Source organism: Balaenoptera borealis (genome assembly GCF_965194805.1).
Source record: "Balaenoptera borealis genome assembly, chromosome: 2".
Taxonomy (NCBI): domain Eukaryota; kingdom Metazoa; phylum Chordata; class Mammalia; order Artiodactyla; family Balaenopteridae; genus Balaenoptera; species Balaenoptera borealis.
The window spans coordinates 183,769,460-183,792,782 of record NC_138867.1 but is presented as its reverse complement, the minus strand read 5'-3'; the positions used below and the strand labels follow the sequence as shown (position 1 = coordinate 183,792,782).

Sequence of the window (23,323 nt, the reverse complement as noted above, 5' to 3'; positions counted from 1 at the left end):
CCTGACCAGGTATCGAACGTGTGCCCCCTGCACTGGAAGCACGGAGTCTTAACCACTGGACCATCAGGGAAGTCCCTAAGGTGGCCATAATGCAATGACTGGTGTCCTTAGGAGCGAGGAGAGACACAGACAGAGAAGATGGTCCCGTGACAATGAGGCAGAGTTGAGGTGATGAGGCCATGAGCCAAGGAGCACCAGGGATTGCCAGCAACCACCAGAGGCTGGAACAAGTAGGAAGGATCCTCCCCTAGAGCCTTCAGAGAGGGTGTGGCTTTGCTGATGACACTGATTTCAGACTTCTGGGCTCCAGAAGCAGCCTCAGGAAGCTCATACCTTACCCAACCCCTATATGCGTGCACACAGACATGCACGCACGCACTCACACATGCTTAAATACATCCTTTCTCTTCAGCACTATTCAGTGAGCACTTCCTGTGTGTGTGCCAGGCCCTGTGCTGGGTGCTGGACCAGCCGTGCGGGGATCTGGGCTTTCTCAGAGCTGGCCTTCTGGTGAGGGGCATCTGTACACACCCATGCCATCCAGAAGCACATGAAGACCTGCAGGTGACGGTGTACACACAGAGAGGGACAGCCAGGTAAGGAGAGGGGTGGGGATGATGATGAGGGAGCCTGAGGCTTCCCCTGGGCAGGCAAGTCCAGCAGCCCCACCCCAGCACCTGGAGCCAACGTGTGTCTACAGACACACACACACACACATGCACACGCGCACGCGCGGGGCAGGGGAGGGCTGGGGGATGGCCGGGGAGCTCCCTGCAGGTCCCTCCAAACACCCCAGAGCTGGCTGAGGTCAGGCCTTACAGCTCCCGTGGCCTGAGCTGTGGCCTTGGGGGGCACCACAGAAATAGAGGTAGCCTAACAGGCAAGGGGATGGTCCAGCTCAGGCCTCGTTGGGGGACAGTTGGGGGTGGGTGGTGGGAAGCCTCTGAAAGGACAGGCTGGGGCCTGGAGGAGAGGGAGGACAGTTTACTCCGCAGGCCTGTAACACTAATAGTCCAGACACGGGGTCTGAGGACCATGCACCACTGGGCTGCGGGGACAGAGAGCTGACTGATTCTCTCAGAGCCTGGGTCAGGGGCCCCAGCCAAAATGGGGTTGTGTTTTGCCTCCTGTCCTGGTCTTCGGCTCAGTGTCAGGGTCCCGCGGGCCTCCCGGAGCCTCCGGCAACCCTGCCCACGCCCACCAGGATCCTTCCCGGGTCCCGCCCCCCGAACCCCGCGCACCACACAGCGCAGGCGCGCAGACACGCCCAGCCGCCAGAGCGGCCTTCCAGTCCCGCCCCCGCCGTGCGTGCGTGGGCGGAGCCATGAGGGGCGGGGTCTGCGTCGGGGCGGGGGTGGGGGGGGGCGGGGCCGAGCCTGGCCTATAAAAGTGACGGCGACGCGGCCCGCCCGGCTCCTCTCGGCGGTGGCGGCCTTGGCGGAGGAGTCCGCGGTGGCGGCAACGGCGACGGCGGCGGCGCTGTTCCCCGCGCGGTCCGCGCAGCGGGCTCCGGGCTGCGCGTCTCGGGCGGCGGCACTAAGGCCCCGGCCGGAGCCCGACCCCGGTGAGTGTGGCCGTGCGACCCCGGCCCGACCCCGACCCGGACTCGGGGAGCGGGCCCCACGGAGCCTCGCCGTCCTGGCCCGGGCTCCCGGCGCGCCTGCCGCGGCCACTCAACGCCCTCCTTTGTCTGCTCCCGCCCACAGGGTCCCCTCACCGGCCGCCCCCCCGCCCACGGGCCGCCCCCCGGGCCCCGCGTCCCCTCCCCCGCTGGCGGGGCCCGGACAGAAGATGGTACAGAAGAAAACAGCCGAACTTCAGGGCTTCCACCGTTCCTTCAAGGTGAGGGCCGGGTCGGCTTGGGGCCGCCCCGGGTTGGACCACCCGAGTGGCCGGTGGCGGGACGCGGAGCCCGCCCCCCAGGATACCCCCCGGGGCTCGTGCCAGCTCCCCACCCTTCGCCTGGAGCTGCCCCAGCCTGGTGTGCATTGTCGGGGCGGGGGGCGGGGGGCGGGGGGGGGGGCGGGTGGCGGTGTCAGCAGCCCACAGTCCAATCTCAAGCACCCTGGGACCTGTCGGGTCTTTCTTCCAGAAGCCCCACACCGGGCTGGGGACCCCTACATATGTGTCCCCTGCCGACCCGAGCCAGGCATGTGCTGGTATGGTGAGGAGGGGGGAGTTCAGTAGGCCACAGTCAGTCCCTAGCGCCCAGGGGCCTCTGGGGTCGTTCCTCCAGGAACCCCGGGCAGGGCTGAGGGGCGTCCTGCCCGTGGGGGCCCCTGGCTGTATGTCCCCTGCAGAGCCCAGCCGAGTGTGCACTGCTGGGGACTGTCAGCAGGCCACAGTCCGGTCCCCAGCGTCATGGGGCCTGCGGGGGTCTGCGGGGTCCTTCCTCCTGGAACCCCAGGCGGGGCTGCAGGCCTCCCCTGCACCCTCCTGGGTGGTCTGCAGAATGGGGCAGTGGGCTGGGTGCCCTCCCAGCGCAGCACCTCCCAGACACCCCAGGCCCAAGGCTATTTCCTGTCGGAGCAGGAAGTTTCTGCGGCCGCCCCACGGCTGTGGCATGGGGCCGCCGCAGTTCTAGTCTCAGATGAGCGAGTCTGGGGAGGGCAGGCAGGTGCTAGGCAGGGGCCCCACAGGGCCTGGCCCAGGGGACACAGTGATGTCAGCGGCCACCCCACCCCGCTGGCCGTGTTATGTAATGGCTTCCTTGGGCCTTCTTGGGCAAGAACCTGTTGCCCTCTAGAGAAGGCAAGACCTGGGTGTATGTGCGTGTGTGAGTGTGTGTGTGCAGCACGCGCACGCCTACAGGCGAACTGCACACCGGGGTGGGAGGAGCGAGCTGAGACTGTTTGGGTTAAAATTCCCAGGACCGTCCAGCCAGCGTCCCGGGCCAGCGCCCCACCCCTGCCCACACGCCTGTCATCCTGGCTTCTCCCCCCAGGGCAGCCACAGCCTTGGCACATCCAAGTGTTCAGGGCTGGGCGGGAGCAGGGTGGACTTGAGACGTCACTGGTGGTGGTCTGTCCTCTCCGGGGGCTAGGTGGGAGCCGAGATGGGGTCAGCGCGTGGGGCCGGCACAGTGGCCAAAGCAAAGTCGAACTTTCTGGATGGTTCCAGCCACCTCCTGCCAAGGCCTGCTGACTGGAGGCCCGCAGCCAGCCCTGGGCCTGGCCTGGCAACACTGCCTGGTACTTCGGGTTGGCTTCTGCAGGCCGTGCGAGAGCCCAGCGCTGAGGTGGGACTGTGGGAGTCCTGAGGGAGTTGGAGGGACACTGGGCAGGGAGTGCTGGCTCTGAGGTGGCCCTCCCGGTGGCCAGAGGCTGGCCTCGCTAGGCGTCTCCTCCCACTGCACCCCAAGCTTCCTCGGGCCGTGGCCACCGCCCTCCCTTCAGCCTGGCAGCAGCGTCTGCCAGGTGTCTCTGATGTATTTTCCCCATTTCCACATGGGAGAGTGGAGCCTTGGACAGCATGGGCATTCGTCTTAGCACCCCCCGCACGTGGTGACAGGGACACAGGAGCTGGCATGGCTAGTGTCCCTTCACCTTGGTGGCTTGGCCGCCCCTTTTCTCCAGGGTCCAGCTCTTTGCATTGGAGGCTGGCACAGGGGTGTGGGGTCGGTGACAGGCCTCCTGAGGTCCTCGTGCCCTTCGTGGTCCTTTCGAGTCACCCCTGGGTGCTGGTCAGGCCAGGAGCTGAGGTCACTAGGCCGAGGTGAGGTAGCTGGTGCGGGCCGCCGCTGGCCCCGAGCCTCACGTCCACCCTCCCTCCTGATCACCCCACGTTGCCACCCTGGGGCCCCTCCTCCTGGGAGGAGGGAGTCACCTGACGCCTCCAGACGCCCCTGGACTGAGCCTTCCCAGAGCGCTGAGTGCCGGTGCTGGCACAGCTGTGTGCCTGGCTCCCCGTGGGTGTCGGACCCCGGGGCGGGCAGGGGCAGGTGCTGGTGGACGATCCCGCGCCGACTGGCTGGAGCGCTGCCTTCCTCCCCTCCCCCGCCCGCTGGGCCTCCTAGCAACTATCTGCAGGGCGGGTGGGTGGCGAGGCCGGGAGGGCCCACGCCTGTTTTTCAGCCGCTCCCTGTGACCTCTGCCTGCCCCTGTGCTGCCGGACTGGCTTCCGGGCCTCCCGTCTGCAGGAATCTGGCCTGGCCCCTTCTGCTGTTAGGCCCCTGGGTATCTCCCTGGGGCTCTCCCGGAGTTCCTTCTCTGCCAGATGGCCCTCCTGCTGGAGCCCTGCTTCCCCTTGTCCCAAGGCCCAGAGAGGGGCAGTGACTTGACCCAGGTCCTCCAGCATCAGAGCTGGCGCCACTGCCGCGTGTACAGGGCCCCCACGCCCACCCGAAGCCCTGGCCACCTGGACCGCCAGGATTCGGGGAGCTAAATGAGAGCAGACTCCTAGAGAAACACGGTGGGGCCTCAGAGCCCCAACTTTAAAGCCTCAGTCTCGTGCGTTGCCGGGGGCCACCAGTCCTCATGCTGGATCCGCAGAAACTGGAGGAACCCCAGCTGCCTTCGTTCCCTTGTTGGGATCCCACGCACCCCCCGCCCAGTCCCGGGGGCTGTCAGGTGACCTTGAGCAGGCCCCTCCCTGCTCAAGGGCTGTTTCCTTAGCTGGACACCGTGGCCTGTGAGGGGCTCCGTCCTGGGGTGTCTGAGGGTACGCGGGACAGTGCGCTGTGGCCGGGCCAGGGAGCGGCCCAGTGCTCACGCGGGAGACCGCGGGTGCCTTTCCCGTGAGCCCCCGGAGCCGGGTCCCAGTGGTGCGGAGCTGGAAGCAGACTAGTGAGGGGGGTCGGACCAGGAGAGGAGGCGCAGAGCTGGGGGACGGGGCGCATTGTGGGCGCGTCAGGAGCAGAGGTGTGGTGGCGGGAATCGTCTCAGGCCGGGAGGTGCAGCGGAGATGAGCGGACAGCGAGAAGCAAGGAGGGCAGTGGTGCCCCATTCCACAGAGGGGAGACTGAGGCCAGGAAGCCATGGGAAAGCAGGCAGGGCCGTCTGGCTGGGAGCCCCGCCCCGGGAAGCCGCTGACTCACTCCCTCCCACTGGCTGCCCTGCGCCTTTGCCTTTGATCCCTGTGCCGGCAGGGGTGCGGGCGGTCAGCCGGGCTGTGGTGCTGGCCCCATCCTGCAGGTAAGCAAACCGAGGCTCAAGACATGGCCTGGTGCCCCACGGGACTCAGGCCTGGCCTGGGAGGCGGCACCCCCTCCCCTGCCTGCGTCTGGCCTCCTCCCATACCACACCCCCTCCCCAGAGGCCCCGAGGGCCCTGGGCTGGGGGTGAAAGGTCCACTTCCTTGTGGTCAGGCAGAGCTAGGCTTTCTGCTCCGCAGCGTGGGGACGTGGAGGCCGGGGCACTCTGGGTGCAGCTGCCCTGCAGGGCTGGGGCCTGAGCTCTGTCCTCTCCTCTCCTGCAGGGGCAGAATCCTTTCGAGCTGGCCTTCTCCCTAGACCAGGCCCACCACGGGGAGCCTGACTTCGGCCTGGAGTGCCCGGCCCGCCCTGGTGAGGGGCTTGGGGGGAGGGCGAGCCTCTGGCGGTGGCGGAGGGCTGGGCCACCTCCTGAGCCAGGCGGGCCTCACCTCTGGCTGCCCCTGCACAGATATGCCCGCAAGCCAGCCCATCGACATCCCCGACGCCAAGAAAAGGGGCAAGAAGAAGAAGAGGTGCCGGGCCACCGACAGCTTTTCGGGCAGGTTCGAAGGTGAGTGGGGCCGGCGGGGGCAGCGGTGTTGGGGAGATGGGCCGGCCCAGGGTGGCTCTCACTAGCCCCCTGCTCCGCAGATGTCTACCAGCTGCAGGAGGACGTGCTTGGGGAGGGTGCCCACGCCCGCGTGCAGACCTGTGTCAACCTCATCACCAACCAGGAGTATGCCGTCAAGGTGAGACAGGCCCCAGCACCTGGGCGGCCCCCCTCGCCCCTCCCCAGCCGTGCCTGGGATCTGGCACCCGCCAGGGGTGGCAAAAGGAGGGGAGCTGGCATTTGAGCTGCCGACTGGCAGCCGGGGAAAACCAGTGTCTAAAAATGGCCTCAAGGCCGGTGACTCAGGCCACACCTGGGAATCCAGGTCAGCCTGGGCTGAGCCCCCAAGTCTGGGTGGGAAGTGACAAGGGGTGGCCCCGCTGCACAGGTGGCCAAGGACCTGGTGCCAGAGGGACCGCCGAGAACTGGGGGCTTCAGTCAGAGCTGATGCTCACCTGCTGGGTCACTCGGGCCAGGCCCCTGTCCCCAGGGATGACGAATGCTTCCCTGTAGTGGTTACAAAGATTGAAAGGCAATGCCCTACTCGGGCCCCGGGGGAGCTGGGCATCGGGAGACCAGGGCAGGCCCGCGAGAGCCTCTTGCAAGCCCTGGGCCGCCTCTGACCCAGGGTGCGCCTGCGCAGCCTGTGTTGCCTGGCCAGGCGTCAGACCCTGTGTTCCAAGAAGCCTTCCAGGCTTCCCTCATGACCCTGCATCTGGGCTGGGTGGGGTAACGGGAGACTGGCTGCCCAGGAAGGAGGGCCAGGTGCACAGTGGCAGGCGGGCTGGCCGGAAGCCTCGGGCCCTGGTGGAAGCGTGGTGACCAGGGTGGCTGTGGTCCCCGCCCCGGGAGTGCCCGAGTTGGGTGGGTGATGGTGCCGTAGGACTGCATACCTGGCATCAGGTACATTCTGCACGGTCAGCGTCCTTCCTGAGGCCCCTGCTGGGCGGCCTGGCTCCTGTCACTCTGACCGACAGGGAAACCAAGGCTCAGAGGGTCGGGTTAGTTGTACCGTGTGTGACCCCTCAGGAGGCCGTTCCCTCCCGAGAGGGACCGCTGTCTCCGTGGAGTGGGGGGGGCCCTAGCCACATTCCCAAGGGACGGAATGAGGTTCAGGTAACTCCAGGAGGGCACGGCTGCTGGCATTATCTCAAGGAGCTCTGGAATCTGGTGGTTCTGCCCCTCTGTGGGGCAGGTGTATTTGTCACTAGACAGGTGGGACAGTGCTTAGGGTGGTGGCCAAGCCCCGGTGGCCAGTGGATGTGCGTGCCCGCCTCCTGCTGGAGCCTGGCCAGTGGAGCACACCACGTCCCCTCCCCCAGGCTGCTGGTGGGCTGGGAGCCCCAGGCACAGTGGTGACCCAGGCTGCCCGCCCACCCAGTGAGAGGGGGCCTTAGGTCCAAGCTGGGAAGAGGTTCCCAGCAGGTGTGTGCGGCCTGGCTTTGCTGGGAGAGAGCTGGCACGCACTTTTTTTTTTGTTTTGGCATGTGCTTTCTGACCTCCCCTCTCTGGGAGCGAAGCGGCTCACCCCAGGGCGTGGGCCCAGAACCCTCTGGTCCTTAGAGCTCCTGGGTGCCAGAGGGGAGTGGGCGCAGAGGCGTGGGCTGGTTTCCTGAGGCTCTGGGGTCCTGGGAGGCTGTGCCCGCTGACCTGGCCTGAAACAGACTTGGGCTTACAGGGCTGGGGCATCTGTCCAGACTGGTGCCCAGGCAAGTGGGATGGCTTGGCTGGCAGCCAGGTGCCCCCAGGCCCCTCCAGTTCCCTGGGTGGTGTGTGAGCCGGCACAGTGGCCCCCAGTCTCCTGGTCAGGGAGAGGAGGCCGCTAGGCTAAGGAACCTGCTGCCCTAAAGGAGTATCTTGCAGGGGCTCCAGGCCCCAAATACACCCGAAGGCTTGTGGCAGTCAGGGGCGGAGAGCTACCAGGTCCTGTCCCGCTCGCCCCTCCTGTGACGCCTCTGGGGAAACACGTTGCCCCCAGTTTGTTTTGACACCAAAGTTTTGACTTCTGGTAAATTCTGGGCCCCCATAGGATAGCTCTGCTTTCCAGAACTTCAAAATCTAAGCTCTGACGAGCTTCAGGCGTGACACAGGGGAAGTTTCTGGCGGGGGGGGGGGGTGTCTCAGGCTGTAGGGGGTCTGGCTCACCCAGTTGGTGTCTGTGTGTGTGTCCTCCCCCCGCTGATGTTTCAGATCATTGAGAAGCAGCCAGGCCACATTCGGAGTAGGGTTTTCCGGGAGGTGGAGATGTTGTATCAGTGCCAAGGACACAGGTAATGTGACCTACCCTCCACAACACTGGGCCCCGAGCCATCTTTCAGTGGCTGAATGGGCCCGAGTGCCTCATCACCCCCAGCAAGCACTTAGTGAGCACCCACTGTGTGCCAGGCCCTGTGCTGGGCATTGTGGGTGGGCCCAGCGGCAGGCAGGCTGACAGTCCCGAGGTGGGCAAGGCGGAAGCAGGCCTGTGGCCCCAGGCGCGGCCTTCCTGTGGGTAGGTGGGGTGGAGAAGGCGGGCCCCTGCTGGGCCGGGCTGTGGCTGCCCACAGGCCTGAGGAAGCCTCACTCCTCCCCTGCCTCCCTGCCCCAACCCCAGGAACGTTCTAGAGCTGATTGAGTTCTTTGAGGAAGACGACCGTTTCTACCTGGTGTTTGAGAAGATGCGGGGCGGTACGTGGGGCCTGGCAGGCTTTTCCATCTGATCCTAACGGGCCGGGGGCTTAGGGCCACCAGGGAGAACCTTTCAGGGGGGCCTGCACATCAGAGGGGCCTTGTGGGGTACACACGCCAGCTCAGGTTGGAGGACTCTGGACCTGAGGAGGCCGGAGTGGGGGCTTCCCTGCCAGGGTGGGGTGGGGTGGGTGCTGGCCGTTGGGCAGTGGAGGTGACCTCTGTGTGTTCTGCTCCATGGCCTGGCCCAGGCTCCATCCTGAGCCACATACACAAGCGGCGGCACTTTAACGAACTGGAGGCCAGCGTGGTGGTGCAGGATGTGGCCAGCGCCCTGGACTTTCTGCACAACAAAGGTGGGTGGCCACGCTGCCTGCCCCAGGGGTCCCTGGGTGTCTAGCCCAATCCACCTGCCCAGGACTCCTGGAAGATGTGTCCACCCACCCACGGACCCCTGACCCGCCCTCGTGGTTCTTGGTTCTCCCTGCAGGCATCGCCCACAGGGACCTAAAGCCGGAAAACATCCTCTGTGAGCACCCCAACCAGGTGAGGGGCACCTGGGGGTGGCCTTCCCTGCGGGCCAGGGCCCCCAGGGTCGGGACCCCCACCCTCACAGCCCTCTCTGACCCCGCCCAGGTGTCCCCCGTGAAGATCTGTGACTTTGACCTGGGCAGTGGCATCAAACTCAACGGGGACTGCTCCCCCATCTCCACCCCGGAGCTGCTCACCCCGGTGAGGGCCTGCGGGCTCAGGGCGCCCCGAGTGGGGTGCGGGGGGGAGGGGTAGCTGGCAGGGGCGGAGAGGGCGGGAATGGCCCCGAATCCGGTCCCAGGCTGCAGTTGCATAACCTCGAGGTGCGGAGCCTGCTTGGCGGCTCGGGCCTCGGAACTCGGGCTTCCGCTTAGCAACAGCCGCTGATTGGCCGGGCAGAGCGGCTGGGCGGGGCCGCGGTCGGGCGCGGTGAGGCTGGGCGGGCTCCCGGCACCTGTTGATTGGGCGGGGGTTGGGGGCGGGGCCGAATCCCTCAGCAGTCTCTGATTGGCCGGCAGGGCGAAGGCGGGGCTGGCTCCCTCAGCAACCTGTGATTGGTCGGGCAGGGCTGTCTGGCTGCGGGCTCCGGGAAGTCCCTGTCGGGGCGCCCCCCTCCCCCCTCCGCGGGCCCTGACGCCCCCGCTCCCGCCCCCGGCCGCAGTGCGGCTCCGCCGAGTACATGGCCCCGGAGGTGGTGGAGGCCTTCAGCGAGGAGGCAAGCATCTATGACAAGCGCTGCGACCTCTGGAGCTTGGGCGTCATTCTCTACATTCTGCTCAGCGGCTACCCGCCCTTCGTGGGCCACTGCGGCAGCGACTGCGGCTGGGACCGCGGCGAGGCCTGCCCGGCATGCCAGGTGCGAGTGGGGTCCTGCCGTGGTGGCCAGGTTCTAGCCTTCTACCCACCATGTGAGGCTCAGGCGTCATGGCCTGATCCCCCCAAAGCCTGGCCGCCCAGAGCCACCCTTCAGTAAATCGGGCCCCACTTGAGCAGAGCTCACCAAGTGCCTCCCCGAGGCCACTCTCTGGCCCAGCCTCCCAGCCACCCCCAGATGGGTGGGTCCCTGCCCTCCTCGGCCTGCCAGAGCCCCCGGCCTTGCCAGCTGAGCTCAGGGCACTTTCCCCGACCCTAACCCTGGGCCCAGGTCACATGCAGCTGGTGGAGGCTGGGGGCCCTGACAGAACTTGTCACTCAGCGGTGCTCCTCCGGGTCCAGGCTTGCCCCTTCAGGCATCTGCAACGTGGCCTCAGCCCTTGCTGGGTGCAGCTCACCCCACCTTCCATGTCCTCTCCAGAACATGCTGTTTGAGAGCATCCAGGAGGGCAAGTACGAGTTTCCAGAGAAGGATTGGGCCCACATCTCCTTTGCTGCCAAAGACCTCATCTCCAAGCTTCTCGTCCGTGACGCCAAGCAGAGGCTGAGTGCTGCCCAAGTGCTGCAGCACCCCTGGGTGCAGGGGGTGAGTGGGAGCCCCAGGGAGGCCTGGGGGGCCGCTGGCCTCCATCCAGTCTCTGCCAGTGGGCTGGGGTGACTCAGAGCAAGGGTACGACAGACCTAGGCGGCTCAGCATCGAGACCCCCCAGAGCGGGCAAGCACGCAGCAGGGAGACCCCCCACTGCCCCTGCTGACCAGGTTGGGTTGGGACTGCAGGAGCTGCTTCTCAGCGAGTCACCAGGTCCTGTGTCCTGGAGGCGCAGGGGCCTCTTCTCACCTGGAACAGAGTGTCAAGCTGAGGTCAGCCAGGTGGCAGGCGGGTGCCTGCCACCCCCTGTCCAAGGCTCTGCCCCCACCAAGCTCAGAAGAGCTTGCTGTTTCTTCCGCCCAGTTGTCGTCCTGGCGGGGCAGATGCCTAGGCCACCAGGGCAGGGAGCTTAACAAAAATACAAGTTGGCACTGTGGGGAGCAAAGACTGGGGCCCCACTGTCAAGGCGGATGGGCTGGTGGAGGGGGCTCCCAACCCCTGCTGGGAGCTGGGAACCCTCTGGAAGGGGCAGCTTTGGTGAGAGGCAGGCCCCGCCCACGACGCGCTCTGGCAATGTCCACCACGCTCACCCGGCTCGGGCCGCGCCCCTCCCCCCAGCTCGGCTCGGTTCCCGGGCAGGTGCACCGCCTTAACCCCCGGTGCTGTCGCAGCCAGCTGGGCGCCCCGAGGCGGGCAGGCTCTGCTCTCCAGCCTCACCTCTCCTGTCTCCTTGCAGTGCGCCCCGGAGAACACCCTGCCCACGCCCATGGTCCTGCAGAGGTGAGGCCCGTGTGGGATCCCGGGCTCCGAGCGGGGAGCCCCGGGTCCAGGAGGGGGCGCTACATGTTAAGATGTTTAAGGAAGACTACACGACCCTCTTTCAGTCTTGGCGGGGGAAGCCGTCCAAGCGCTTGGGTGTCCTTGTACCGGGTGATGAGTTTGTGACCCCACCGCGAATTCCAGTCCGCCGGCCCCTCCCGCCCCCTGCGGAGTCTGGGGCCTCCTGGGGCCTGCAGCCCCTCCCCCAGGGCACTGAACAGACCCCGGGGGTCCCGAGGGAAGCAGGGGGGACGGGCCGGCGGCTACCTCCCTCTCCTTGGTGACCTCCGCCCTGTCCCCAGGAACAGCTGCGCCAAAGACCTCACGTCGTTCGCGGCCGAGGCCATTGCCATGAACCGGCAGCTGGCCCAGCGCGAGGAGGACGCGGCCGAGGAGGCGGGGCAGGACCAGCCCGTGGTCATCCGAGCTACCTCACGCTGCTTGCAGCTGTCCCCGCCCTCCCAGTCCAAGCTGGCCCAGCGGCGGCAGCGAGCCAGCCTGTCCGCGGCCCCCGTGGTCCTGGTGGGAGACCACGCGTGACCCCCTCCTTCCCTCTGTACATAGGCCGCCCTTCCCCCCCTCAAGTCTAAAGATTTTTTTAAGCTATTGCTCGCGGGTGACCAGCGGGCTGCCCTCCCCCGGCTGGATTCCGAGGCGCTAAGCTCAGCTCGGGGGTCTTTTTATATAAGGTTTTTGCTGTTGGGTTTTTTTCCTGTTCCCCTCCTTTTTTTTTCCTTTCAATGGTGTTAAATGCAGAGCAGGCGCCCGGGGAGGAGAGCGGAGGGCCTGTGGCTGGGTGGGGCCCTCCCGCTGCCCCGGCCCGGGATGCGCGGGATGCGCCGGGTACTGTGAAGGCCGCTCCCCGCCGCCCGCGTGACTCAGGAGAGGAGGGCGTGGCGTCTCCCCGAGCCGGCGGGACCTCGCCGCCCCACTCCCCGGCCCTCACAGTGTTTTCAGGGACGGGTCGACCCCCACCCACCTCCCCTCGACGAGACGGTAGCTTCCTTCCCTCCTCTCAGACACCCTGGCGGCCGGGCGGGCCGGGGGCTTCTCAGGTCTCCCCTGTCGCAGGGCGGGGCCTGGGGTCGGGCGGGGTGGCGCCCCCCGCTGGAGCCCCCGCCGACTGACAATCGGGGCTCCCTCGAACCTTGACCTTAAGCTGCGGCTGCCCGGGTCCCCTCCCCGGGCCTCTCCACTGGGGACTGCCCACCCGGGAAGGGGGGCGCCAGAGGAAGCGCGAGGAGCCGGACAGGCCCCCGTCAGCCGACGTGGGGGTCCCGCGGACCCCCGACCCGGGCACCCGAGTGCCCCTTCTCAGGGCTCAGTCTGACCACGGCCACGTCCTGCCCGGCCGCCCCTCGGGTCTGGCGTGGAAGCTCTGTCAGCCCCGTCCCCGGGGTCTCGCGGGACACCCCCCCCACCCCGCAGGGCGGCGTCTCTGTTCCGCCCACCTTCAGGAAAAGGCCGCAGCTGCCGTGCCCCTTCCGCCCGCGCCCGAGTCAGACGTCGCGTGACCCGCCGGGCTGGGGAGACTCTGACGCCCTTCGTCCTCGGGTGGGAGACTCTATGCAATTCACAGGCTTCCTTTTCCACGTGCACACGGGCTTCTGCCGGGGTTGGGGGCGCGGGCAGCCGCCCAGATCGCCCTCCGTCTCCTAGCTGTTCGTCCTGTCTCGTTAGTTTTCCAGAACATCAGCTGACTTCCCTGTTCTTGACGAATACTTGAATGTGGGGGGGGGCGGGGCGGGCCTCGAGGCGTGGGGGGCTCGAGTGCCGTCTCTGCGGCCCCCCGAGTCTCGGAGATTGTCGCCGTCCTTGGTGGCTGGTGGGGGGCCTCCGCCCCGCCCGCCCGCCGATCTGTGGACTGGCCTTTCCAAAGACTCCGGGGGTGGGGAGGCCACCCCCCATCATTTCTCGCCCATCAGTGATTCCATGTTTTGCAACCGAGGATTCTGCCTTTTTGTAAAAAAGAAACAAACGGGCTCTCGCCCGCTGCAGGCGCCATGGCCATTTTACTCCGGAAAGCTGAGCTGTGAGCAGCTTTTTTTTTTTTTTTTTTTTTCCTCAAAGGTGGGACAGCCACTTCCTCCCCCACCCCTGTCACAACGACAGTGCGGCCCGGAGGACTGGTCAGAACCGTTACTGTGAACGAGCCTGGCGCTGGGGGGAAGGGGGCACAGCAGTGTTTCAACGTTAAGATGTGTAAAAAAGACAAAAAAAAGAACTCAAATTTTTTTAAAGTGGGGGAAAAACATCCAAGCACTTTAACTCCACTGTACCAGGTGAACTGATACAGCTCAGAAGTTTTCCTTTACACCAACTGTCAACGCCGGTATTTTGTATTCTGTTTTGTAAGGATTTAATAAAAGTCAAAAACTAGTTTGCGTGCCCGCACCCCGGCTTTCTGTTGCCTTGCGACAAGCTGCCTCAAACCTAGTGGCCCAAAGGCATTTTGATATTCCTGGTGATGCTGTGAGTCACCGATTCAGATGGGGCACGGGTGGGCTCGGCTTCTCTCTGCTCCAGGAGACCTGGGTCCTCGGCAGGGAAAGACTCATCATCCGCAGGCGTGGGCTGGGCTGGCACCAAGGCTGGCTCGGCTGGGAACGAGGGCCAGGTGCCCACACGTGGCCTCCTGCGTGGCTTGGGCTCCCGCGCAGCGTGGCTGGTGGATCTGAGCGGCCTGGCCTCGGAAGCCTTCCTGCATCACCTCCCCATGTCCGAGCTTAGGTTGGGGTCAAGCGCACAGCTGTCCCAGATCCAGAGGGAAACGGGAACACAGCTTTGCGTGGGGGAGGGGTGCCTTTAGACAGCGCCACCTAACTCGATAAAACCCGGTGATTCAAACCTCCCCCTCATGGCTGGCCCGCCTCCCTCTCTAGACTCCATCCCCTCAGCCATGATTAAGTTCTTGCTGTACGCTGGTTTCTGCTGGACAGTCCAGGGCTGACTTCAGATCCTGGGGGGCATGCAGGGAGGGAGGCGGTGGATCAGGGAGCGCTCCCTGCAGGCAGGAGGCAAAAGCGGGTGGCAGGGGAGTCCAGTGGTTAAGGATCGCAGCCCCGCCTGGCATCGCAGTCTCTTCCAGACTGCTGTGCTTGTCAGTTTCCTCAACTGACAACGGGGATCTGAGAGGAGCCAGGTGAGGAGGCCAGCAGGTAGTACAGTGAGAGGGGCAAGAAAGAAGTAGATGTGGTCGCCTCTGCAGGGCCTGGGGTGGGGAGCAGGCAGTCCCAGGGTGGGCCGGTCCAGGTCAGCCCCCGGAGCCTTCTGTGTCTGGCTTCTCTCACTGAGCATCACGTCCTCGAGGTCCATCCGTGTTGCGGCGTGTGTCAGTGCCTCACTCCTTTTCATGGCTGAGTGATTGGTCCATCATCCGGACCACACTGTGTTTATCCATCACCCATCGATGGTCACTGAGGTTTCCGCTCTTTGGAGTTGTGAGTCATGCTGTGAACATCAGTGTACGTTTGTCTGGTGGTTGTTTCATTGTCCCCGGGTGGACACCCGTAGGAAGAATGTGAGCAGGGCACAGACCCCATCAGATGCCATTTTTGGGAGGACTGTTCTTGTCACCAGGTGGAGTGTGGGCTTGGGGCCCAAAGGACCCCGAGAGCCATTGTCACCCTTGCAGCCAGTCCAGTGAGGGCTGACGGGCCTGGTGAGGGTGGAGGCCACAGAGCACACAGATGCTGGGTGTCTGCCAGCGCCCGGGGACAGCCTGCATGTTGGCGGGGGGGGGGGGACGAGAGGGGGGCTCTCCGGGCTGTCCAAAAGGCCTCCTGGCAAGGTGTACGCCCTAGAATCTCCTCTCCTGCCCAGGATCCCGGGCTCGCCAGGTGGCACCCTCCCCCACCTGGCCCTTCCGGAGGAACCTTCAGGCACACCTTGGAGCCTGGCCCTACCGCTGCATTTGCTCAGCCGCCTGCTAGAGCCCTCCTCTCAAACCCCGCAGTCCCCCTCCCAATGCCTCCAGGCCCCGCCCCGTCCCTTGCCTGGCCTGGTATATGTGGGGGGAATGGGGTGGGTGCTGCATGCCAAACCACCGCCCTCCTAGGTGGCACCGAGCCCCGCCCATCCCCGCCAGGCCCCGCCGCTGACCTCTGCCTGCCCCCTGCCGCCTGCCAAGTTGCAGCTGCCAGGCACAGCTTGTTCTCGGAGCTGCCGCTGTACATTTGATGTTTGCGGTTTCCTCTTGGCCGATCCCGCCCCTTCCACGTCCCCTGGAGGAGTGGCAGGAAAATCCCGGAGCCGGAGGAGCTGAAGCCTTTCCCAAGTTGGTGACCGTGGCCACCTGTCTGCATCTCAGTAAACGGGGCTCACGGGCTCATGGCAGGTGCTTCAGCTGGTCCGGGGCATCTGCAAACTGGGTCTGTCACCCCGAGATCACGGCGAATCACATGTGTGATTCGGGAGCTGCCCTCCACGCTGCTCCACACACACAAGAGGGCCACACATGCTGATGTACGGTGTTAAGAGTAGGGGAAACAGGGCGAGTATCTGGAAACTTTGTACTGTCTTCGCAGTTTTTCTGTAAACCTAATACTGTCTTTTAAAAAAGAAATTTTATTTTAAAAAATAAAATGAACTGAAAAAGACACAGACACAAAAGGCCACGTAGTGTGTGATCCCACTTATGTGAAATGTCCAGAACAGGCAAATCCACAAAGACAGAGAGTGGATTGCTGGTTGTCAGGGGCTGTGGAGGGGGTGGGGGTGACTGCTGATGGGCACTGGTTTTCTTTTGGGGGGATGGAATGTTCTGGAACTAGAGGTGATGGTTACATAGCTCTGTGAATGTACTAAACGCCCCTGAAGTGTTCATTTTATTTAATTTTTTCGCCACGCTGTGCGGCAGGCAGGATCCTAGTTCCCCGACCAGGGATGGAACCCGTGCCCCTTGCATTGGGAGAGCAGAGTCTTAACCACCGGACCACCAGGGAAGTCCCCGAAGTGTTCATTTTAAATGGGTGAATTTCATGTTCTGTGAATTTCTCCTAAATAAGAATGAAAAAGATGACAGGACCGAGTCTGTGTTGAGTCTGGTACACAGTGAGTGCTCAATAAATGCATGGAGGAACGTTTTATCACCAGCACAGGTGTCTCTGCCCCAGAGTGTAGGGATTTGTGCAGGTTTTGTTCCCGCCATTGTCACCAGTCACCAACCCAAGTCCTCCCCGTGGACCATCCCATCTCACAACCTCTTTCACTGTTCCCTCTCAGGAAACTGCGGCCTGTCCTGGTCTTAGACTCACCCAGAAGGAGGAGAAACTGGTTTAAAGCGAAGCCTGATGAAATCAAGTCGGACGTGAGGAAGGACTTACCCCGTTGGTGGAAGCCTGCATGGGGTGAGCTGGCGAGGGAGGGAGGGCTGGCTTCTTGGGGGCGGGGCACTTGGGCGAAGAGCGTCACCTGCCAACCCACCTCGCCTGCCTCTGGCATTTGGATGGGCATCTGGAGCCCGTCGGCCCTGGGCCACTGTGTGCCGTGAACCCTCTCCGGTCCCCACACTGGGCTGTATTCATCCCCTCCGTCCAATGGGCATCACGTTCCCCTGCACATAGGGTTTGGGGTTTGTGGGCGACTTCGGGAAGATGCCGTGGGGTTTCTGTCACGTCCGCCAACTCCAGCTCTCCCCGGCCTCAGTTTCCCTTTTGTGACCTCCTGAGAGGCGGCAGGAACCTGGGACACCAACAAGAGGGGCTTGTCCAGTGCTGCATCCTTGGCTCTGGAACCAAGGAGGCCTCCAGGGTCTGGGTCCCAGGATGCTGGTGCCAAAGGCCGTTGGGGAGAGCGTCTGGTGAGCAAGTCCCCAGCAGAGATTTGCAGACAAACAGGGACAAGAGCCTGTTGCCAGTGGGGGTTTTCTGTTTTGTTTTTTTGGCTGGTCCGCGGTATGCGGGATCTTAGTTCCCCAACCAGGGATCGAACCCGTGCCCCCTGCAGTGGAAGCGCAGCGTCTTAACCACTGGACCGCCAGGGAAGTCCCCTGTTGCCAGCGTTTTATCTGCACATTCTGCATCCACCCCGCAGGTGCAGGGGTCGGAGCTGTGGGTCGGAGCCCTGATGCCTCCCCAGCTGAGGTCATCAGCCCAGTGAGTCACCCCTGGCCACTTATCCCTTCCCTGGGGACCTGGTGCCAGGCACACAATGGGGAGAAACCGGCTCGCCACCACTCCAGTCCTGGGCCAGGACCCTCCCCTGGGCGTGAAATTTAAGGGGGTGCCAAAAAACCTCCATCATCCAGATAATGTTTTGTGCTTAGAATGTTTACCGTGACAGCTGTAGATTCATAGCAGTTGTAAGAAATAACATTTTCCCCAGTGGCAACATTTTTGCAAAAGTCTATTACAGTGTCATAAGCGAGATCCTGGCATTGCTACAAGTCGACACTGTCTCTTGTATCCCCTTGTGTGTGTGCCTTTCATGGTACCAACCAACACCGCTCTGGGCTCAAAGCAAAATAGAGCATGCTATTCAGGTGACAAAACTCCACTCACCCCGTTCTCACTTGGAAATAGAAGGAGTCAGACTGGACCGTGGAAGCCGGTGTCTTCTGATAGAACCGCCTGGTGTGATGAACGTGTCCTCCATCTGTGCAGCCATCAGCCACATGTGGCTACTGAGCACGTGAAATGTGGCCAGTGAAGAGGAGGGGCAGAATGCTTCACTGATTTCACTTTCATTTATTTACATTTTTGTGGCCCAGTGGGGCTGCTGGCTGCCCCGTTGGAGAACGCAGGTCTAAAGGCCCGGTCTGTGCGTTACCTTGGGTTTCATCCCAGATCCTTGGTTGATCCTCAGTTTGTTCATCCTGAGCCCCGGGCATATGGTTGGCGCTCAATAAATGTTTGTGGTGGGACAGGTTGAGTGAGTGAGGTCTCTGGATGGTCAGTCCCTCCTGGCCTTCTAACCCCCTCCATGTGACTCTGGCCCCTCCACGTGAGACTGGGTTTGCCCTCATCTGGGCCTCAGTACGCCCATCTGCAAAATGGGTCAGGGCGCCAGAGTTCCAGGAGAGGGGGCTCCCCCTGTCCTCAGCACCTTCACCCCTCGCCGGTGTAGATCCTCGGGGTTTCACGCCCCGTGACAGCCACCCAGGGGGATACACTCCACAGCAGTGGGTGGCACCTGGGGGGAGGGCCACCGGGACCCCCACCCTAGCAAGAGATAGAAGCAGGGCTGCATCTGGGGCCGGGGGTGCTCTGGGCACCCCAACAGGGAGGAGGAGGAGTCTCAGATGGGGAAACGGAGGTGCAGCCACGTAAGTCACCTGCCTGCGGGTGCAGAGCTTTTGTGTCCTCAGTTGGAGCCGGTCCCGCCTCCTTCTTTGCCTCCTGTCTGCCTTCCTTCCTATCATAAAGGAAGGCACATGTTGTACCTGCTCTCCATCCAGAACCACTTTACGCCCCAGAATGAACGTATATAAAATATATTTGTCCCGTGGGTTTAAAAAAAATCCTCAGTGAATAAATGTTTTCATTTACAGTCTCCACACTGGAGGGCACACTCCACACACACTGAAGGGTTTTCCTGATGGCCAGTGGGGTGCGGGAGGTCCCTGCCCACAGAGGAATTCTCCTCCCGCTGCCCACAAGACCAGTGGGTGTCCTTGCCTGGCTGTGTCAGGTGATGTCGCCTGCACGCTTGCCTCTTTGGTGTGCTTGTCCTGTCTTGTTTGTTTTGCCTCCTCGGTTGGGTGGGTGCTGGTATCTGGGGCCTCTCCTGGCTCGGGTAGGAGCTGGGGAGGGCGGGGCTTCTCCCTGTGAAGAATTTAGGGACCCAGAACCTTCTGGAAGGGGGGAGGAGGTGAGGAGCTGGAGTCAGGGAAGTGGCGGAGGTTGAAGGAGCTCAGGTGGCTGAGCCCCAGACCTCCTGCTGCTCAAGGATCTCTCTCTCTCTCTCTCTTTTTTTTTTTTTGGTCTCACCTCGCTGCACGTGGGATCTTAGCTCCCCGACCAGGGATCGAACTGGTGCCCCCTGCAGTGGGAGTGCAGAGTCCTAACCACTGGACCACCAGGGATGTCCCAGGAGGTAGAAGGTCTATTTAAAAACCCTGCACTGGGGTCATTCGGGTAGAACTGCCAATCTTGGTTGCCTGTCCTGTTCATTCCCTTCCTTTTTATTTATTTATTTAATTAAAAATTTTGTTGGTTATTCAATTCTAGTTGATTTACCATGTTGTGTTAATTTCTGCTGTACAGCAAAGTGATTGTTATACACATATATACACACTCTTTTTTCATGTTCTTTTCCATTATGGTTTATCATAGGATACTGGATATAGTTCCCTGTGCTCTACAGTAGGACCTTGTTGTTTATCCATGCTATATATACTGACTTGCATCTGCTAATCCCAAACTCCCAATCCTTCCCTCCCTCGCCCCCTTCCCCCTTGGCAACCACAAGTCTGTTCTCTATGTCTGTGAGTCTGTTTTACTTTGTAGATAAGTTCATTTGTGTCATATTTTAGATCCCACATATAAGTGATATCATATGATATTTGTCTTTCTTTTTCTGACTTGCTTCACTTAGTATGATAATCTCTAGGTCCATCCATGTTGCTGCAAATGGCATTATTTCATTCTTTTTTAATGGCTGAGTAGTATTCCACTGTATATGTGTACCAAATCTTCTTTATCCATTCATCTGTCAGTGGACACTTAGGTTGCTTCCACGTCTTGGCTATTGTGAATAGTGCTGCCATGAACATTGGGGTTCATGTATCTTTTTGGATTAGAGTTTTGTCCAGATATATGCCCAGGAGTGGGATTGCTGGGTCATATGGTAGCTCTATCTTTCGTTTTCCATTCCCTTCCTTTTTGATGGTCACCAGGCCTGCAGGTTGGCCCTCCATGATTGTGCTGTCGGATACTCATGCTTTGTGTAGCCCTCACCCACATGGAATAGGATGGACCAGGTGAGCAATGGGATACTGGGGAAATGACGGGGTGTGACTTCTCTCACTGTCTCTGGGATCACTCATCTGGGGGAAGCCGGCCACCATGTTGTGAGGATGCTCAAGCAGTGCTATGGAGAGGCCCACGTGGAGAAGGGCTGAGACTCCTGCCAACAGCCCAGGTCACCTTGCCCTTTGCTCCTGATCTGACTTCCTGCAGCGGCTAAGCCCCTTGTCCTGCAGAATGTCACTTCTGGCAGCTCCAGTGCTCTTAGTTCATTTCCTGAACCCCTGAATTTCTTACAAGTGGGAAATCAGAGTCAAAGGCTTGATGGAGTCAGGGTAACATTTTTGGCTTGAATACTTCCTAGGTGGCACTTGCATCCCCTCAGGTGGGATCTGGTGGCTCCATGTGCTACAGTTTATCCTTGGACTAGAGTGACATGAGGGACTTCCCTGGTGGTCCAGTGGGTAAGACTCCTCACTCCCAATGCAGGGGGCCTGGGTTTGATCTCTGGTCAGGGAACTAGATCCCGCATGCATTCCGCAACTAAGAGTCCGCATGCCACAACTAAGAAGCCCACGTGCCGCAAGGAAGTTCCCACATGCCACAATAAATAAAATAAGACCCGGCTCAGCCAAATTACATACATACATACATACATGAAATATTTTTAAAATAAATAAATAATAAAATAACTTTAAAAAAAATCGAGTGACATGAGTCACATGGATAAAACTCTTGGGACGAGCTTCTAGCACATAGAGTGGCTTGATTTCCCCTTTCATGACTCACCTGGTTATCTCAACACTGCTGATCACCACTGCTGGAACCAAGAGTTTCATTAAGAGCTCCAAACTCCTGGCTGGTCTCAGTTGAAATGGTCTCTTTCTTCCTTTCCCCAAATCCAGTCACATCCTCAATTTATGATGTGACAAGGGCCGTGCTGTCCCTGTGGGTGAATCTTCTGTTCTGTGCTTTGGCAAACCCCGTAGTCTGATGGGGTGTGAGACTTTAAATGGCCCAGAAATTAAATCCAGGCTGAGCACCTGGCACGGGCTGGGCCGCATCTGTTTGCGGTCACTGACCCATTTGTAAGGGGTCCCCTCCTGGGCCAGGATGTCAAGGAGAGGCTAGGCTGGCTTCTCAGAAGTGTTTCCACCTTAGACGCCGGCTAACTTAGGCCAAGTAGAAGGAGGAAGCATCAACCCACAACTGACCTCGTTGTGTGGGGGAGGAAAATGTTTTCCTCTACCCTCTTAAGTTCATAATTGGGAGCTGCGAATTAAACTGACAAAGGATATTTTAACAGAAGACAAAGCATACAAATGTATTAATTTTTAATTTTGCATGCTTGGGGCGTCGCAGAAAGAAGTGAATCCCCAAAGGAACAGTGAGATTTGAGAGCTCATAGGCCTTCGTAATAGAGGAAAAGGAGAGGAGAAAGGCCACTTATGGGAGAGCAAACGAATGTTAGGAGAGATAAATGGGCCTTTGGAGAATAGGTGAGAGATATGATAGTTTGTGACAAAGTCTGTCTGGGAGCTGACTTGTCTTCTCCGAGAAGAGAAAATGAGTTGATTCCAGGCAGAGATTTATGACAGTATGAGGCTCTGTGTTTAGGTAGATAACAGATTTCAAGAACTCAGATGCTTTCAGCTCAGAGTAATTCTTACACCAGAGTGGCACATTTGGGGATGGCTAATCCTGATCTCCAGTTGGCTCCTCCCAAATTTTCTGCTGCCTCTCCAAAATTTTTCTTCAATATCAGGCATTTTTGGTGTGAATGATATCCCTGAGGGACAGCCCCAGTGTCCAAGAGTCAGGGAGGTGGGGTAGGAAATGATCTCCCACCTTGCTTGCCAATGATGGTTTCCTAAAAATTGCTGAAGCTCCAGAATGAATGAAAACTCCTGGGATTGACTATGTTAACAGCGCCCTCTAGAGGCCACCACCAGCTTAGACAGGGCTGGGGGTGGTTCAGGGAGCCCTGGGTGTGAACCTCAAAACCCTCTCCAAGAATTTCTGCGAGGGACTCAGGTGTCTGATAGCAAACAGGAAGCATATCAACATGGTGGGGCAGAAAGGCTTGGCGACATTCTCTGGTCACCCCCGCATCTGGGTGGGCTCAACTTTCTGCATTCACAGCTAATCTCTGTGTCTTTGAAAAGATGCCAGAACTGATGGTAGAAATGTAATATTTTTATGCCAACTGAACTTAATTGCAGTATAGTTTACTAATGGTGACCTGCACAGATCCTAAGTGTACTTCGATGGGTTTAGGCAAGTGTGGGAACCCATGTCACCCACACCCCATCAAGACCTAGAACATTCCGGCATCCTAAAAAGTCCCCTCCACTTCCCCAGACAACCGTCTTCCTGATTTGTAGCACCGTAGAAATTACGCCTGTTCCGGAACTTCATCCAGTTGGTCCCCCACGGGATGTCTTCAGCATCTGGCTAAAGAGCTGTGACTTTGCAAAGGTATGACGTGAGGTAAGAAAGTTTGTATTCAGAGAAATTTGAAACATTTAAAAAAAAATCTTTTTTGATGTGGACCATTTTTTTTTAAGTCTTTATTGAATTTGTTACAATATTGTTTCTGTTTTGTGTTTTGGTTTTTTGGCCACGAGGCCTGTGGGATCTTAGTTCCCTGACCAGGGATCGAACCCACACCCCCTGAATTGGAAGGCAAAGTCTTAACCACTGGACCGCCAAGGAAGTCCCTTAAAACATTTTTTTTACTTGAAACATAAACACCTTTATGGATAGATGTGTTGATCTCTTCCCTGCAGACATGGAAGGGTGAAATGTGTACAAAATAACTAAAGATCTTGTAACTTATTCCTCAAAAGTAATTTAACCACCTTGACCACCTATGGGTCCTAAAAATGGTGATTTGAAATAGCATTATGGTCAATTCACCAGTTTTTGCGTTTCATCCTGATTTGTTTAGAAAAGATCATCTTTTTTTTTTATTTTTTTTTTTTAATTTTGCCTGCGCTGGGTCTTCGTTTTTCGTTGTGGGCTTCTCTCTAGTTGTGGCGTGCGGCTCTAGTTGCCCCGCGGCATGTGGGATCTTACTTCCCCGACAAGGGCACCTGCATCCCCTGCATTGGATGGCGGGTTCTTAACCACCGGACCACCAGGGAAGTCCCTAGAAAAGATCATCTTGCCAACAAGAAGGGAGATGTTCTGATCAA

The 23,323-nt window shown here is 60.4% G+C and overlaps 1 protein-coding gene across 6 annotated transcripts; it reads left to right on the top strand.

The window, feature by feature from the left end:
- The first annotated feature begins 337 nt into the window (after positions 1–337).
- Positions 338–22,525, top strand: MKNK2 (MAPK interacting serine/threonine kinase 2). Of its 6 annotated transcripts, XM_082381803.1 has the most exons (15): positions 1,137–1,564; positions 1,707–1,842; positions 5,416–5,503; positions 5,601–5,702; positions 5,783–5,880; positions 7,932–8,011; positions 8,335–8,408; positions 8,660–8,764; positions 8,899–8,954; positions 9,045–9,140; positions 9,601–9,795; positions 10,234–10,398; positions 11,138–11,181; positions 16,444–16,568; positions 22,488–22,525. In XM_082381803.1, the coding sequence occupies exons 2-15, from the start codon at positions 1,792–1,794 to the stop codon at positions 22,508–22,510; spliced, it is 1,302 nt and encodes a 433-aa protein (XP_082237929.1). In that variant the 5' UTR covers positions 1,137–1,564; positions 1,707–1,791; the 3' UTR covers positions 22,511–22,525. The 6 variants fall into 6 exon arrangements, 4 of the variants coding, with proteins under 4 accessions (XP_082237927.1, XP_082237929.1, XP_082237928.1 ...); XM_082381801.1 differs by lacking the exons at positions 1,137–1,564; positions 16,444–16,568; positions 22,488–22,525 and adding exons at positions 338–596; positions 11,523–13,320; XR_014241766.1 differs by lacking the exons at positions 16,444–16,568; positions 22,488–22,525 and adding an exon at positions 11,529–11,622 and having other exon boundaries at positions 1,133–1,564; positions 9,506–9,795.
- The last annotated feature ends 798 nt before the right edge of the window (positions 22,526–23,323 follow it).